General features: G+C 34.0%; 1 protein-coding gene across 1 annotated transcript; it reads left to right on the top strand.

The window, feature by feature from the left end:
• Positions 1–9,593: 9,593 nt before the first annotated feature.
• On the top strand, positions 9,594–10,970 carry LOC142550230 (uncharacterized). The gene is made up of 2 exons (XM_075659468.1): positions 9,594–10,298; positions 10,385–10,970. Exons 1-2 carry the CDS (start codon positions 9,594–9,596, stop codon positions 10,628–10,630), a joined length of 951 nt encoding a protein of 316 aa, XP_075515583.1. The 3' UTR covers positions 10,631–10,970.
• The last annotated feature ends 4,679 nt before the right edge of the window (positions 10,971–15,649 follow it).

Genomic DNA, 15,649 nt, shown 5'->3' with positions numbered 1-15,649 from the left:
AATAATATTTATAATTTAAATACAAATATGTATAATAAATTAAAAATAAATTTGGCGCAGTGATCAAATTTGGCGCGCAAGAGGAAGGGAGCTGCAGTATTTTGCCCAAACAGCGCAGCCCCGTTGGAGAAATGAAAGCTGCACCAAAACAGCTTTGGAGATGGCATAAACGGATCAGATGCAACTTTGTGCATATATTAGCCCACGTCACAAGTGTATCGGTGGAGGAAGGCAAAAATATTTAGGGTGACTTATTTATCATGCCTACATCTGATAATGCTCAAACCTACCAATATAAAAATATATACACACTTCAACTTGCAGATTTATTTACAGACGTTTACACGCATGACAAGTGAGATTTTTAGAATTGCAATGCCCCCGCCGACTCGTTAATGGTGTTGAACTTTCTAGCTTGGTATGAACTTTTTTTACTCCATTATTATTTATTGTTTATCTCTATTATAAAAAATAAGAAACTATGCGTCACAATATTTAATTTATTTAATATAGATTATTTCAGCTAGGATATTCTTGTTCTTCGATATGCATCGAATCATGTCCATGATTGTCATAATATATATTCTCTCCCTCCACAACACCATTTTGTTGTGATGCATAGTTTTCCAGTGGTTGCACTGGTTTTTTCACGATTAGTTGTGCCTCTTAGTTTAGATTCCATATGATCCGTCGTATGTTAATCTAATGGTGTAGATTGGATCTCATCTCATGAGCTACAACCATAGGATCACATCCGGTTCCGAAACGTCAGCAACCTTGACAAAGTTCCGGGGTGTGTAGTTGATGGCTTGTATCGGCGTTTCATATACCAAAAACGGGGATATAACGGTGGAAAACGAGGATATAACGGTGGAACGGAACCGGAACGCAATTCCCGACGGTTTTGTTTTGAACTGTCGCTACTAGCGACGGTTTTATGTATATAGCGACGGTTTTTATTCAACCGTCGCCAATAATAAAACCGTCGCTATAGTTAGTGACGGTTTGAATAAAACCGTCGTCAAATTAAAATCGGCGACGGTTGAATAAAAATCGTCGCTAAATTTAGCGACGATTTTTCATAAAACTGTCGCCAATTCGAATCAGCGACGGATTTAATAATGCACGTATCTTTGTTTTCTAGTACAAATAATGCAATTGTAGGTCCTATTGCACGTCGTATCTTTGCTTTGTAGTACAGATAATGCAATTTTGAGCACATGCATTGTTTGGATAAAACAGTCGCCAAATTAAATTTTTTATTTACATCAAATAATCTATTTAAATAATATTTGTTTTAATTTTTATATTTCTAAATATTTTCCAAAATTTTTAATTTTTATATATTTATAATATTTTTTTAAATACCCGTTCCGCAACCGTTCCGCGAAATTTCATTGTAATTGGAACGGTAGCATCCGTTCCGATCTCCGCGACCGCGACAGCGAACCATGGTTTTAGTGAACCCGTCCCGTTATATATTTTTTTAATAACATATTATATTAAATAATGAATGTCATAATACTTTACCTTAATGCACAATATTTTTGTCTCTTCTTGTTAATTTATTATTAAAATGTTATGGTTTGAATTTAATTTCGATAAATATATTGCTTTTTGGACTTTTTATTGTGTATATTTTACCGGCATAAGTGGATGGTGGAATTAATTAATGAGGTGTGTAGCGTGAGAATTGTTCAAATAAAAAAAATAATCAAAGGACACGTTTTATATAATTTTGTTAGGCAGTAACTATGAAATTGTGTTCGGACGAGGGGTTAACACTTGAACTTAGTTTTATAATATTTATGAGGTGTTTGTTCTCATGTATTAAGAGAATATGTGTTTTTTTCCGAAAACACGGTGAGTGGTTGTACACCATAAAATATTATAGTGAAATTTTTTTCATATTGCCTGTGGTTTTATCATACTAATTTTTAGGGATTTTCGCGTAAATCTCGGTGTCCAATTTTATACTTTATTATTTTCATATTATTATATCAAGATACTGCAACTAGGACCAAAAAGTGGTATCAAAATCATGATTTAAAATTTCTTAAAATATTGAGTATGCTCTGTGGTTGCAGTTTAAAATGATCTTACACATCAAATAAAAAATTTTGAGATTTTTTATTAAGGCGGGATTATTTTGTCTGATGTAGTAAATTGTTGTAGATATAATGACGGGCAAGTATGAGACAACAAAGTTCAATATGAGCAATTTTATTCTATGGAAAATAAAGATACAAGCAGTTTTAAGAAAGGAGAATTGATTGACGGCTATTGGAGATAGATCGAGGCAAATAAAGGACGATATAAAGTGAAATAAAGATAAATTATAATAATGTTGTTGCCAATTTACACTTGGCCATAACAAACGAAGACCCGTCAAGTATATATGAGATAAAAATGGAAAAATTTATTTGGCATACTCTGACAAAAATGTTCGAGGTCAAGTCACTGCAGAACAAGATTTTTATAGAAAGAACGTTTTATACTCTTCGAATCGCGAAATTCTCGTCGATGACCGACCATATCAACAATCTAAATACTCTATTTGTCCGATTCACCTTTATGAGACATAAAATAGAGTAAACAGTAAGTGCAGAAGTTATACATTGTGACTTCAGTGGGATCAAAAGGAGAGGTAGATCAAAGTCAAGAAGTAAAAAAATAAGAAAATTTATTGCTTTAAATGTGACGGTAAAGTATACTTCAAGAAAGAGTGTACGAATATCGAGAAGGTTCTCTAGGAAATGTGATCAGCACTTCAGGCGGTGGTGAAATATTATTCCACGAAGCAGCAACAATTGCAAAAGGCATAAACAAATTTTGTGACACAAGGATTATGGATTCAAGAGGGACGTGGCATATGAAGTCTCATATACAACAAACTGAGTGCAAACCCCTATACATATTTTTAAGAGGTCTGGTGTCGATTATATAATTTTGATGTTGTATGTGAACGACATGTTGTTAGCAATCCCCAGCAAATATCATGTCCAAGAATTGAAGGCACATTTAGCTAGGAAATATTATATAAAGGATTTGGGACAAACAAACAAGATTCTAGAGATGCAAGTTTACTGAGACAGAATTAAAATAAAGATTTGGTTTTCCCAAAACAATTATTTGAAGTAAGTCTTGCAACAGTTCAAAATGTAAAATTGTAAGCCAATTTTGACATCTCTTCCCGTTAACTTCAAGTTATCCTCCGATATGTGTCCTAGCAGTGAAGCAGAGAGGATGAATATGTCTCGAGTACCATATGCATCGGATGTGAGAAGTTTGATGTTCGACATGATCTGTACAAGATCGTACATTGCACAAGCAGTGAGAGCAGTATGTTAGTAAATGACGAATCTTGAACGAGAGCATTGGAGCACTATTTAGATGATCATTAAATATATTGAAGGTACCTCAAATGCTGCATTATGCTATGGAGGATCGGATTTTACACTTAGGGCTATGTCGATTCAGGTTATACATGTGGGGCAGTAAGTTGGGTTTCAAAACTGCAAACAGTTGTAGCGTTATCTACAATGGAAGTAGAATACATGACAACTACTCAAGCTTACAAGGATTCAATATGGATTTAAAAGGTTAATGGAAGATATTAGGCATAAACAAGATAATGTTCATTTGTATTATGACAGTCAAAGTTCCTTGCACATCACTAGGAATCCAAACTTTCATTGCAGGATTAAACACATTGGAGTTCAATTTTATTTTGTGTGAAAAGTAGTAGAAGAAGGAAGTGTAGATATGCAGAAGATTCATATATACAAAGGATAATATAGCTGATGTTCTGACCAAGCCAGTGAACATTGACAAGTTTAAGTAGTGTAGACCCTCAAGTATCCTAGTGGAAACGTGAGCACATGGAATGAAAAGATTGAAAATATGTATGGAGATGTGTTTGATTCTCAATCAAATCTCCAACTGAAAAATGTCGGCAGCGGTGGATGGTGGAATTAAATGAGGTGGGTGGTGTGAGGATTGTTCAAAGAAAAAAAAATCGAAGAACACTCTTATATGATTTTTTAGGCAACAACTTTGAAATTGTGTTCGGACAAGAGTTCACACTAGAATTATGTATCTGAATTTATTTCATTTGAGTTTTTCTCTCATCTCATAGAATTTGAGTTCTTAGTTCTATAATATTTGTAAAGTGTTTGTTTTCATGTATTAGGAGAGTATGTGTTCTCTTTGGAAACACAATGAGTGGTTCTACACAATAAAATAATATAATAAAATTCTTTTAATCTTTCTCGTGGTTTTTACTACAATAATTTTTAAAAGTTTTCCACGTAAATCTAGGTGTCTTATTTTGTATTTTATTTTCATATTATTATCTCAAGATATCCCACACATGACACCAACATATTTTTTATAATAAAAAATGTGTTTGATGTGCATGAGTTTGTAGGTCCAACCCGTACTCGTACATATCAAATATCGATTTCTTATTTTTTTAAAAATATTAAAATAAATTATATATATAACTGTGTATTATGCGCAAATTTAACTGGCTAAGTATTAAATAGATGGAATCCAAACCAAAAGCATTTCTTTTTATACTATGTATAAAACAACAATGATTATAATGATCACTCTCCACTTGGCTTGATGGTTCTAGCTAGTGCTTCTAAGTCATCATCACTCCAACTTATGCCATCTTTTTTAAACGATATAATCTACTCATTAATCCAATAACACATAATTATTATTATAATGTCGGAAAAAATGAGGTTTTGCAAATTATAAAAATAAATAATCCTATTAAATGACATTTTAATGATGGGTGTGATTAATTTAATAAGCTAAAGTTGCACGCGCGTCTTGTTGTATTGGTTCGTTCAGACACGCTTTACATGTTTGTACAGTGTATTTTTTTAACGAAAAAATAACAAAAAACATTGAAAAATAAAATCCAATATAGTAAATAAAGATATTTGGGATTTAAAAAAAAAACTGAATAAGAAAAGAAATGGTTAAAAAAATAAAGAATAAAATAGGTTATATCATTGTACTAATTGGTCAATTTATTGCCCTCACCCTTAATAGCAACAGTAGAAGATATTAATTGGCTCATGGAAATCACGTGGGCAAACTCGTCAATGACAATCATTAATTTTATGCTTATTGATTTGACAAATAATTTTTAAGGATAATTGCATAAATAATCCAATTAAAATCTTGAAATTGTTTAAATATTAATAAAAAATAATCTATTAACTCTTCCATGTTTTCAAATATGGAGCACAAATATGCTCAATATTAATATTTGAAAAAACGGATGGTTAACGGATTATTTTTTTCAATTTTTTTTATAATTTCGAGATTTTACAAATATATTTTATGCAATTAATCTTAATTTTCACCACATATATTTGAAAGATTGAGAACTTTCTATGAAGGTTTGTCACTTATCACTACAATTTATGATCCCACACAATCAAATTAATATTTGTGTTTAAAATTGAAATTATTTAATTATTTATATTTGATTAAAAATTTTGGCTGGGTAAAAAAAATCCAAAATTTAATTTATATGCATTATATTTGGTTTTATTTTATTTAAAAATTATTATTTTGTCTAAAACTTATTATAAAAATATGGCTCGGGCATGTATTCAATTTTTAAAAATCAAGTTTTAATTGAATTTACCCAATAAGATTAAAGAAGTTTACCAAATGTAGACGGTTTACAAATTTTTTTTAAAAAAAATCATTTTGTTTAATCCCGAATCTGATTGAATTAATATTTATATCAAAGTATAATAATGGGTAGAAATAGGATTTCAGGAAGAAATGTTATATATTCATTGAATCAGTTATTTGACAAAACAATTTCATGTGACGATTACAATTAATCCAATTGAAATAACATCAATATTTTATCTTATGGTCATTAAAATTAATGGCAAAAACTTGTGTAAAACGGTCTCACGGGTCGTATTTTGTGAACGGATCTCTTATTTGGGTCATCAATGAAAAAATATTACTTTTTATGTTAAGATTATTACTTTTATTATGAATATCGGTGGGGTTGACGCGTATCACAGATAAATATTCGTGAGACTGTCTCACTAGAAATCTACTCAAATTAATTTGTGATTAAAAAAAATCAAATTAGAGGGAGAAATACTTTTTAGCCAAAACTACGTTAATAAAAGAAACTAACTAATTAATGTTATATTATTTTATTTAAATTCATAAAATAATTTAATTATGATCAACATATTTCAATAAATACGAGAGATGTTTCATATTTAAAGAAAAATAAATTAAGAATATTATCTATATTAAGCTGATAAATATTTTGATATTTGATTTACTATATACCAGATAAAAATTAGCAAAATTTGTCAAATCTCGAGTTTCTCTATGATGAATAGAGAATTTATATAAATAGTGGCGTACAAATTACAAGGTTCCTAAATCTATGCAGTTATTTAGAAATACATCATCAATATAATTGGTTAAAGATTTAGAAGATCTTTGTTTTCTCTGTTCGTGTCTCAAATTCAATATCAATAGCTAGGAGGTTAGAATTCTTTTTTTTTCCCATATCGATTTTTATGTATTATGTTTGTGCGTATGTAGATCAAATCTAGTTCTTTTCGGTAGAGATATTTTGGATTAACCTTGATCTTTTGGAGATTTTCAACCCAGTCAAACAATTATGATAATTTTATTGATACAATTTTTCTTATATCATTTGTTCAAAATTTTTAAAAAATCTTAATTTTGTGCAATTTTCAAAAATCGAAAGAATTGAACAGAGAACCCTAGTTTTGAAATCAACCAAATACGCCATCATAGGAGATCCAACTCTAGCGATTGAGTTCACTAACTGGTAGCCCACGTCGGGATGACCATTATACGCCGCTGGCCTGAGAGCGAAGTCGGCGTTTCGACAGGAAAACCGCACCTCCAGCTTGCACGATTTTCTATCTTTTTTGGCTCAGGCCATTCTGGAGGCGGCGACTTAGGCGAAGGGTTGTTCAAGTAAGCCCGACGCATTGTTGTTAATATCTTATAATCCACCGTTGTCGTTTGGCCGGAATTTCGCAAAACATTCGCTGTTGTGCAATTATTCATTTTCTGGCCAATATAGCGGCGACAAGGGAGCGGCGAACTGTCGGCATTGGTCGGCCATCTATGGGTGATAGTTGGCGGTCCGTGATTTGGTAGGAGAAGGTGGTGGAGATGTTAACCGGATTTAGGGCTAGGGTTAGGGTTCCATTTCGAATATTGGGGTTGAAAAATTGTGGATTTTTGCAAATTGAGGTTTTTAAAATTTGAGGCACTTTTGACTCGAGCAATATTTTAAAATTTTGAAATTTTTTATTTTTTAAATTATTATCTTTCAAAAATTATAGATATTTTGCATGCGTAAAATTTATTCGGATAAGATATGTCAAACATTGTGATTTATTGACTTATTTTGCATATAATTTAATATATTGTGCAAAAATTATGTGTAACTATTGTTTGGCTATATGAAATTTTTAATATTATGATTATATTTATTGTTATAATCATACAGGCAAATCAAATTTAACAAGTGTCATGTAAATAATCACATATTTATTAATTATTTATTTGTTCCACATAATTTTATATGAATAAATTAAGTTAAAAATGTGAATAATAAAATTAGAAAATATAAAAATAAAATTGGCTAATAAAGATTCATAATATGGATTTTTTTTCATAATATGGATAGTTAAGTAATAATAAATATGAAATACACATATGATATATCGTTTAAATTTCCTTGACTTGTCATTGTTTATGAGTTAGGTATTTAAAGGTATTAACCATACCCATCTTTCATAAGAGCAGTCTTGGAATGTTTTAATTGTGTTATTAAATAAATATTATTAAAAAGCCAAAATTATTTCTAGTGAAACCCTTATAATTTTAAATATTTAAGTTTTAGCTACAATACTCTTAATTATGTGAAATTATGCATTAAGTGAGTTGAGGATGACATGGATGACATTTATTATGGTAAATGATTAGTAGCATAAATATTTATATATTTGTGTTTTAATGTTTAAGTGATACATATAATTTTTATTTATTAATTAATAGTTACAATATCTTTAATTGAATTAAATTGTACATTAATTGTTTGAAACACATTTAGTAATAACGGACATAAATTACAAAAATAAAAAAAATAAATAAAAAAACTGGAATTTTTCATCATTTTATCAGATTTGGTTAATTTTGATAAAATATTTGGAGATGGATAATTATTGAGAATAAATATTTTATGCATAAATAATTTAATATCTTAGTGATTCGTATGCTTTTAAATTTTTGAAGATTAGTCACAACATATTCGATTGAATTAAAATTATACATAAATTACTAAAAATCAAATTTGGTCATAAGATATATAAATTGTAATTACGTATATTTAAATAATAAAATGTATCCCACATAAATTTTCATTATGTTAAATTTAATTAATTAGTATATGATATTTAATTATTTTCTTAATTTACCCAAATGAATTAAGAATATATTTTGTTAAAGGTGCAATAATTGTCCCTATTGGGTAGAGCGATCGAACCATGATGCTTGGGCTGCTACGCGGTTTAAAATATTTGAGTCGAACCATTACTACAAACTATAACTTTTGGTAAAATGACAAACATTCGATCATATATATTATAATTCAATAGTTATATCATTAAGTTGTATGAATATAATTGAATTAAAAATTTAGCCCCACATACAATTTTATGTCAGTGATTCATATTTATCACATGATTTACATGAGTAAAACATGACATATGGTTTAATGTTTCATCTAGTAACATTAGCATGTATTTATATTTATTTTTTATTTTATAGCATTTTGTCCTGTTAATTACCTTAATATTAATACCCGAGATTTAAAGTTATAATTATGAATTGCAGAAGGAGAAGATTATTCTTCGTTTAGCCTTAACGAACATTGATTTACCATTAAGAAAGATGAATCATCTGTAATTACTTAAATCAGTTATTTATACGACTATCTTTATGAAAAGTGGGAGATATATAATTGTTTCTCAAATAGTTTCATAAAGATCGATATTTTTGCTAAGATCAATGGTTCATAAAATCCGGTGGATTGATTGTGATTCTATAATCCATGTGCCACAATTGCAAGACTCAACGAAGCCATTAGGAAATAATTCGTGCATCATTTATTTAGTATACTAGATTATCTCATATATGGAGGTTCTCGAAACTTGCATAGTGGTTTTAGATTGTTGTTGGAAAAGAATTTTATCCCAAATTTCTCTAGAAACTTGATTTCAGCTCCAAGTATAGTATCGAATGGATATTCCATAATTTTTCAGATTTATCATTTAGTTGTTTTATAAATCTGAAAATTTTGAAAATGATATATACTTTGTCTAATAGACTTTTTGTATTCATTTACGAAATATATCCACTATTTCATTAAAGAAAATATTGATATTAAGAAATATATTATGAATTAATATTACTTTGTTAAGTGACATCTGTATTCTAATAGTTTTGGGATTTATTTGGACTACATAAAGAGTAAGTAGACCAATATGTCAAAGAAAGATGTTAAAGAGAAATTTAGACATATTGGATATCATCTTTTCACCCTTTCTGTCTCTCTTTTGCTTATTGTGTTCTTTGATAATATTCTCTTCGGTTCACTTTTTTTATTTGCATGTGTTAGAATCATGAATGCCGCATTGCTTCGCGAGGCTGCGAAAAAAAAGGCTGGGAGTTCATCCTCCGCCCCCCAGAAGTTAGTCGTTCCAGCAGTCACGATGAGCACAAAGGGAGACTATTATGTTGCTGAGAAGAAGAAAACAAGTTCTTGCTCTACTACTGCGAAGAGACCTGTTAGCTCTCCTACTGCTGTGAAGAAGAAGGCAGGGTCATCTTCCTCCGCCCCAAAGCGAGCCTCCTCTCCACTTTCTCGAACCAAGTCCCCTCCTCCGTCTGGTAAAAAGAAGGCGTCCACTGATCCTAGTCCGTCAGTCCCAAAGCATGGAAAGCGCAAGATTTTTGAGATCTCAGTCGTATCGGTCTCTTTTCCTGAAGGGTCCTGGTCAGATGAGGGGCCTCCCCCTGAATCGGGGGTACATCCTCTATACACCCCGGATTCTGCCATCGTGGGGCGGGGTCTTACTCATCTGGCTCAGAAGATAATGTATCAGCTTCCTTCCGACACGGATGCAGCGTTCATCAGTTCACTGGGGTGGTCTGAACTCACTCGCCGGACATGCAGCTGTATCACTGAGGTATACTTTTCTTTATAGTCTCTAGATTGATATCCAATACATGTTTGATTTTCTTGTCGTCTTTTCACTCTTGTCTACTTATTCAGGGCATGATGTACGTAGGGGAGTTGGTTGAGCGTGCTAACGCCACTCGATCTACCGCCTGCCAAGACTTACGCGAGGGCAATTCTCTTCGCGAACAGCTCCAGGTTACTATTGACGAGATGAAAGTGACGCATGCTAAGGAGCTTTCGGAGTCTCAAGCTCGAGGTGACGAGCTTCTGAAAGAGAAACAGGAGCATCAGCGACGGACAGAGGACCACGCGAAGGAGAACCAGAGGCTGAAGAAATAGTTAAAGAATGCTCGAGCTGAAGCAGCACAAATCCGTAGGGACCTCAAGGACGCCAAGGCGCAACATGCTTCCGAAGCCTCTTCATTCAAGGAAGAATTCCTACAGTCAGAGAAGTTCAACGAGATCTACGCCCCTAAAGCTTATCATTTCTTGGAGGTGGGTTTCGAGGGTGCAATCGGCCTCTTCAAGGCTCAGGGCTATCCTCCGCCAGGCGCCCCTACTGACTTCATCGACTTTGAGGGTTTCATAGCGAGTCTCCCTCCCGATTCTTGGACCGAGCTCCTTTACTTATGTTATTTTTCATTTACGCAGACATTGTATGCCTTCGAGCCATATTCTATTATTTTTTGCACTGCTTTACTTTTCATATCATTATGCGACTATGGATTTTATGACGTTTATATCTCTCCTTTTGCGCACTTTTGTTATGTACGAACTCGTTTTCTGCCATATTGAGTATTTTGAGTTTGCATTCACTGCTTCTTCTGAATTTATCTCTGATGCTTTTAAACCACTAAAAGGTAGTTTCCAATTGCATCACCATGCAACCCTCTACGTAAACTTTTGTCTCACGTTTTATTAGGACCCAATAATATGATGTCGTTCATCTTTACGTGTCAAGCCTTACCCATCGATGTTGAACTTTAATGGACGGTCGCCATGAGTTCCCTCAATAATATGAACCAGAATCATGGGAGTTCCACGTAGTTCACATCACCATGTCAATAGATGTCACAGCTTTCCGGTGTCCAGGGCCCCCCCAATAATATGAACCAGAATCATGGGAGTTCCACGTAGTTCACATCACCATGTCAATAGATGTCACAGCTTTCCGGTGTCCAGGGCCCCCCCAATAATATGAGCCGAGCCCCGAACACGGGTTGCGTTCATCATACACCCATTGTCGATGGAAGACATGAAAATTATAAACACCTTTATAATTCCCCTTTTCGAGCTTGATATTAATTTTGAATTTTATTCAAAATGAGGGTTTTTAACTTGAAAGGTCTCATAATTAATTTTATTTAAAAGCTCGCCATGCTTGATCGTATGTTTGCCGGATTCATGCAACTTTGTTATTATCATAATAATAACGGACATACTGATTATTTATAATATATCATGCATATATTATAAACAGTAAACAAAACAAGGATGATCAATTGACCCAAAACTAATGGCCCGTGTGAGCTAAGCACGGGCCTAGGTCCAATCCTAGAGAAATGCATGGGATGCAAATGCAACTTTTACGTAAGCCTCCAATATTTACATGTCTTCGGTCTTCATAATCATCAAGGCCACCATCTTCCAATCTTGATCTTCTACTATACTAATATTTACAAATAAATATTCATGGCAAATAGGAATACATCTCATGGGGTGGGAACGGGCCATAAAACAAGTCCACTTTATAAATTAATAATTATTACAATCATTCAACACAAAATATCCTAGCATACACCTAGCAAATTGGGCTTTGGCTTTTGATCATCCTTCATGCATAATATCATATATCATAATACACCATCAATTAATTATCATAATAATCAATTGATCCAATATTATATATCTTGATCAAATCACTAACCGTCACGATTATAAACTAAATCAACAAAGTATACAAACTTCTTTGTCTACTTTCTAATTAATTTATTTATAATCGAATTTCTTGTTAATCACAATTTACTATAAATAATTAAAGTTCAACTTCAATTATTTATTTCATGAGAAAATATGTGCAACTTTTGTAAATTTAAACTTAAGGATCCAAAAAATCATTTTTCATCAAAAATATTTTGGCCCATTTAAATTCACAATTGTATTAGCCATCTAATGTCCCAACAACTTCAAGGCCCATGACACTTTGATATTCCAAAACACTTTTGGAAACCCTAGTTGTCATCGTCGTCGTCGGATTCCGGCCAACATGCACATAAATTTTTTTTTGTTAAAAGCAAGGGGTTGCCCTTGCTGCCCGTGTCGGGCAGCCCCTCGAGCAGCCCAAGCTGCCCGAAATGGGCAGCAAATTGCTGCCCAAAGCCGCCCCAAAAACCGACCTACGATTTGTCGTTTTGATTGTTTCATGCGGTTAGAAATTGACCTCTGATGATTGCTCCAACTTAGTTGTCAAACAACTAAGCTCTTCAATGACAAGACAAATCTTCAAGCTTCCAAAAGCACACATTGCTCAAAAATTAAGCCCACCATCAACAAGGAAGATCCCCTCTAATTTTGCACTAAAAAATTAGAGGATTTTTCTTTGAGAAGAGAGTGAAATATTCAACAATTGAAGAAGCAAAAATGGAGGAGAATTTTACTTGAAAATTTCGGCCATCTAAGGGGAGGAGAGAAGGAGGAGTGTTTTTCTTGGTGTATGAAAAAGTTAAAGTTAGCATGTGCATGCCATGTCTTGGATATTGAAAAAGTAGCCTCTAACACTTCACCCCCCTTGCATGCTTTTTACTTGGGCTTGTAACAATTACAAGGCCCGTGAACTTTTTATTTAAATGTTTCAAACATATTTGAGACCATTTAAACTTTACTTGATTTTACTCAAGCCCACTAGTTTAATAATTATCTCTAATTGGGCTCTACAAGGCCCAATGTTATTTAATTAATTCAACACTTGAATTAATTTAATTTAGTACATAATAATATTTATGAAAATCAAAATTTTCAAATACATTATTTATTTGGTCAACTTTTAATTTAGGAACACTTCCATAAATTAAAAGTTACATTCTCCTTATAGAAGTCATACTTCTATTTTTCTTTGCGCTTATAAACTCCTTTATAAGTCATTCAACACATTGAACTAACTTCTCAACGAGATCTAGAAAGTTAGCACTTATGTGGCCCTCAATGGTTCATTGATACAACTAGTCGTGAGTTCACATCTCCATGTGATTCGGGACTAAACATGTCCTTATATAAGCATACCCCAATTGCTCCATTCTTACTTATCAACTCTTTGATAATAATAACATCAGAACTCAAGTCTAATAGTACCCAACCAATCATGTTAAACGCCTAGCAGCATCGCTTACATGATTTCCTATGTATCAAATGATAGTGCCTGCAAGAACCATTCAATTATGGTTAGCGTACAGTACGGTCCCTTCAACTCATATATCCCGACTGATTCGACAATTATTGGTATATCGAGAGCTGTCAAATAATCGATACTATGTGTCATGTCGTAGTTGCATCGATGGTGTAATCTATAAAACCCTTTCATAATTACCACCATACTCTGATCAGAGATTTCATACTACATATACATGAGATCACATAGGATATCCATACCCGAAGGTAAGCGGTTAATCCCCGACTACAATGCATCGACTCCTATATGTTTCAACAAAACACCCAAGCTTGTCACCTGATGACCGCATATGAGTCGGCAAACAAGTCAAAGTGCAATGCTAGCATATAGAGTCTCAATGTTGTCCTGGATCATAAGGACTAATGGTGTACAACCATAAACTAGGACGTTTCCACTCGATAAGTGAGAACTACTTGGAAAGTCCTTTATGGAGGGTTGTTCAGTGCACTCTACAAGGAGTACCTATCTACATGTTCGGACATCACAATGTACCCTACCAATGAAACATGGTACTCACATCACAGATACTAGTCTCGAACTCGAGCGGCCTATATCCTTCTTAGCGGCGGCTGAATCGACTAAAAACTGTTTAGACTATACAGTATTGCAAATATGAGTTTCATGATACTCATTGTATATTAAAGAACTTTATTTATGCAACTAGCATGGGTATACAGATAAAGATGTGCCAAAATAATAATTTCAAATATTATTAAAATAAAGATTGTTTATACATAGAGTTTCAACATGAACCATCGGTCAACACTTGGCTCGACGGGCACCTACTATAACATTATCTTCGTCTGCTCTCCTCATCGGCTCGACAGGTTCCCGAGGAACATCCTGACCCCGCCCTTCTCTTCTCGGCTCTTCGACCCTCTGGTTGATCCAAGGAGGACCTCGATCTCACCTAGGAGACGGGCGAGGTTTCGGTCGGTCCTCGGATGAGGATCCCTCTCGTCTGTCCATCGGAGGCATCTTAACACCACCCTCCGCTCTCTGCGACTTCTCCCACCTCCCCTCTAGCTCCCTCACCTGCATTACCTTATCGCGATTCCTGTTCAAAGAGAAATGTGATGAGAATTGTCCTCTACTTCTATTTTTGTCATCTTCCTTCTCCCCTGAACCTCTCTTCCTACCTCCTCTCTCCATCCTACTTCCCCTAGGCCGCTGTTCCTTCCTTCTATACTGTTGGGCATCTTCTAGATTTACATACTTCTCCACCCGAGCCAGCAAGTCATCATAGCTCAACGGAGGTTTCTTGACCATTGATTTAAAAAACTCCCCTTCTCTCAAGCCTTGGGTGAAAGCACTTATCATGATGTCCAGGGTAGCTGCTGGTATCTCTAGTGCTGCATTGTTAAAACGCTGGACAATTTCTCGCAAAGTCTCAGACTCCTGTTGCTTCATCACGAACATGCTCAAATAATTTTTCTGGTGCCTCTTGCTGCTAGCGAATCGGTGCAAGAAGGCAGCTGAGAAGTCCTCAAAAGAACGTATGGAGTTAGGCTGCAATGTGTTAAACCACTGCTGGGCTGACCTCACCAATGTGCCCAAAAACATCCTGCATTTCACTCCATCTGTATACTGATGCAACAGAGCCGCGTTCTCAAATCTCCCCAAATGTTTTTCTGGGTCGGTATGTCCATCGTATTCTCCAACATTTGGTTGTCGAAAACTCGGGGGAAGTCCTTCCTCCAAAATGGCAAGCGAAAAAGGACTTCCTCTATTAGGGGTCGGCGCTCTGCTTCCCACCTGCTGCCTCAACATCCGTATTTCCTTCCACATCTCTCCAATCTCCGCATTTTCTTCGCTTGGGAGGGGCTGTGTCTCTTCAATCCTGCTCTGCTGGCCCTCAACATTTTCCTCTTGCTCATGACGAGTGGCCTGCTCTTCAACGAACATAGATTCTT

This window comes from Primulina tabacum, chromosome 6, assembly GCF_025594145.1.
Source record: "Primulina tabacum isolate GXHZ01 chromosome 6, ASM2559414v2, whole genome shotgun sequence".
Lineage (NCBI taxonomy): Eukaryota > Viridiplantae > Streptophyta > Magnoliopsida > Lamiales > Gesneriaceae > Primulina > Primulina tabacum.
Note: the sequence above shows the minus strand (reverse complement) of the source record. Positions and strands in the feature narration are given on the sequence as shown.

What these genes read in the sequence shown, in the direction of transcription:
- LOC142550230 (XM_075659468.1), top strand. Translation starts at nt 9,594, where the DNA reads ATGTCAAAGAAAGATGTTAAAGAGAAATTTAGACATATTGGATATCAT. An exon ending in CATGCAGCTGTATCACTGAG is followed by an intron (nt 10,299 to 10,384) that starts GTATACTTTTCT and finishes CTACTTATTCAG; the next exon opens with GGCATGATGTACGTAGGGGA.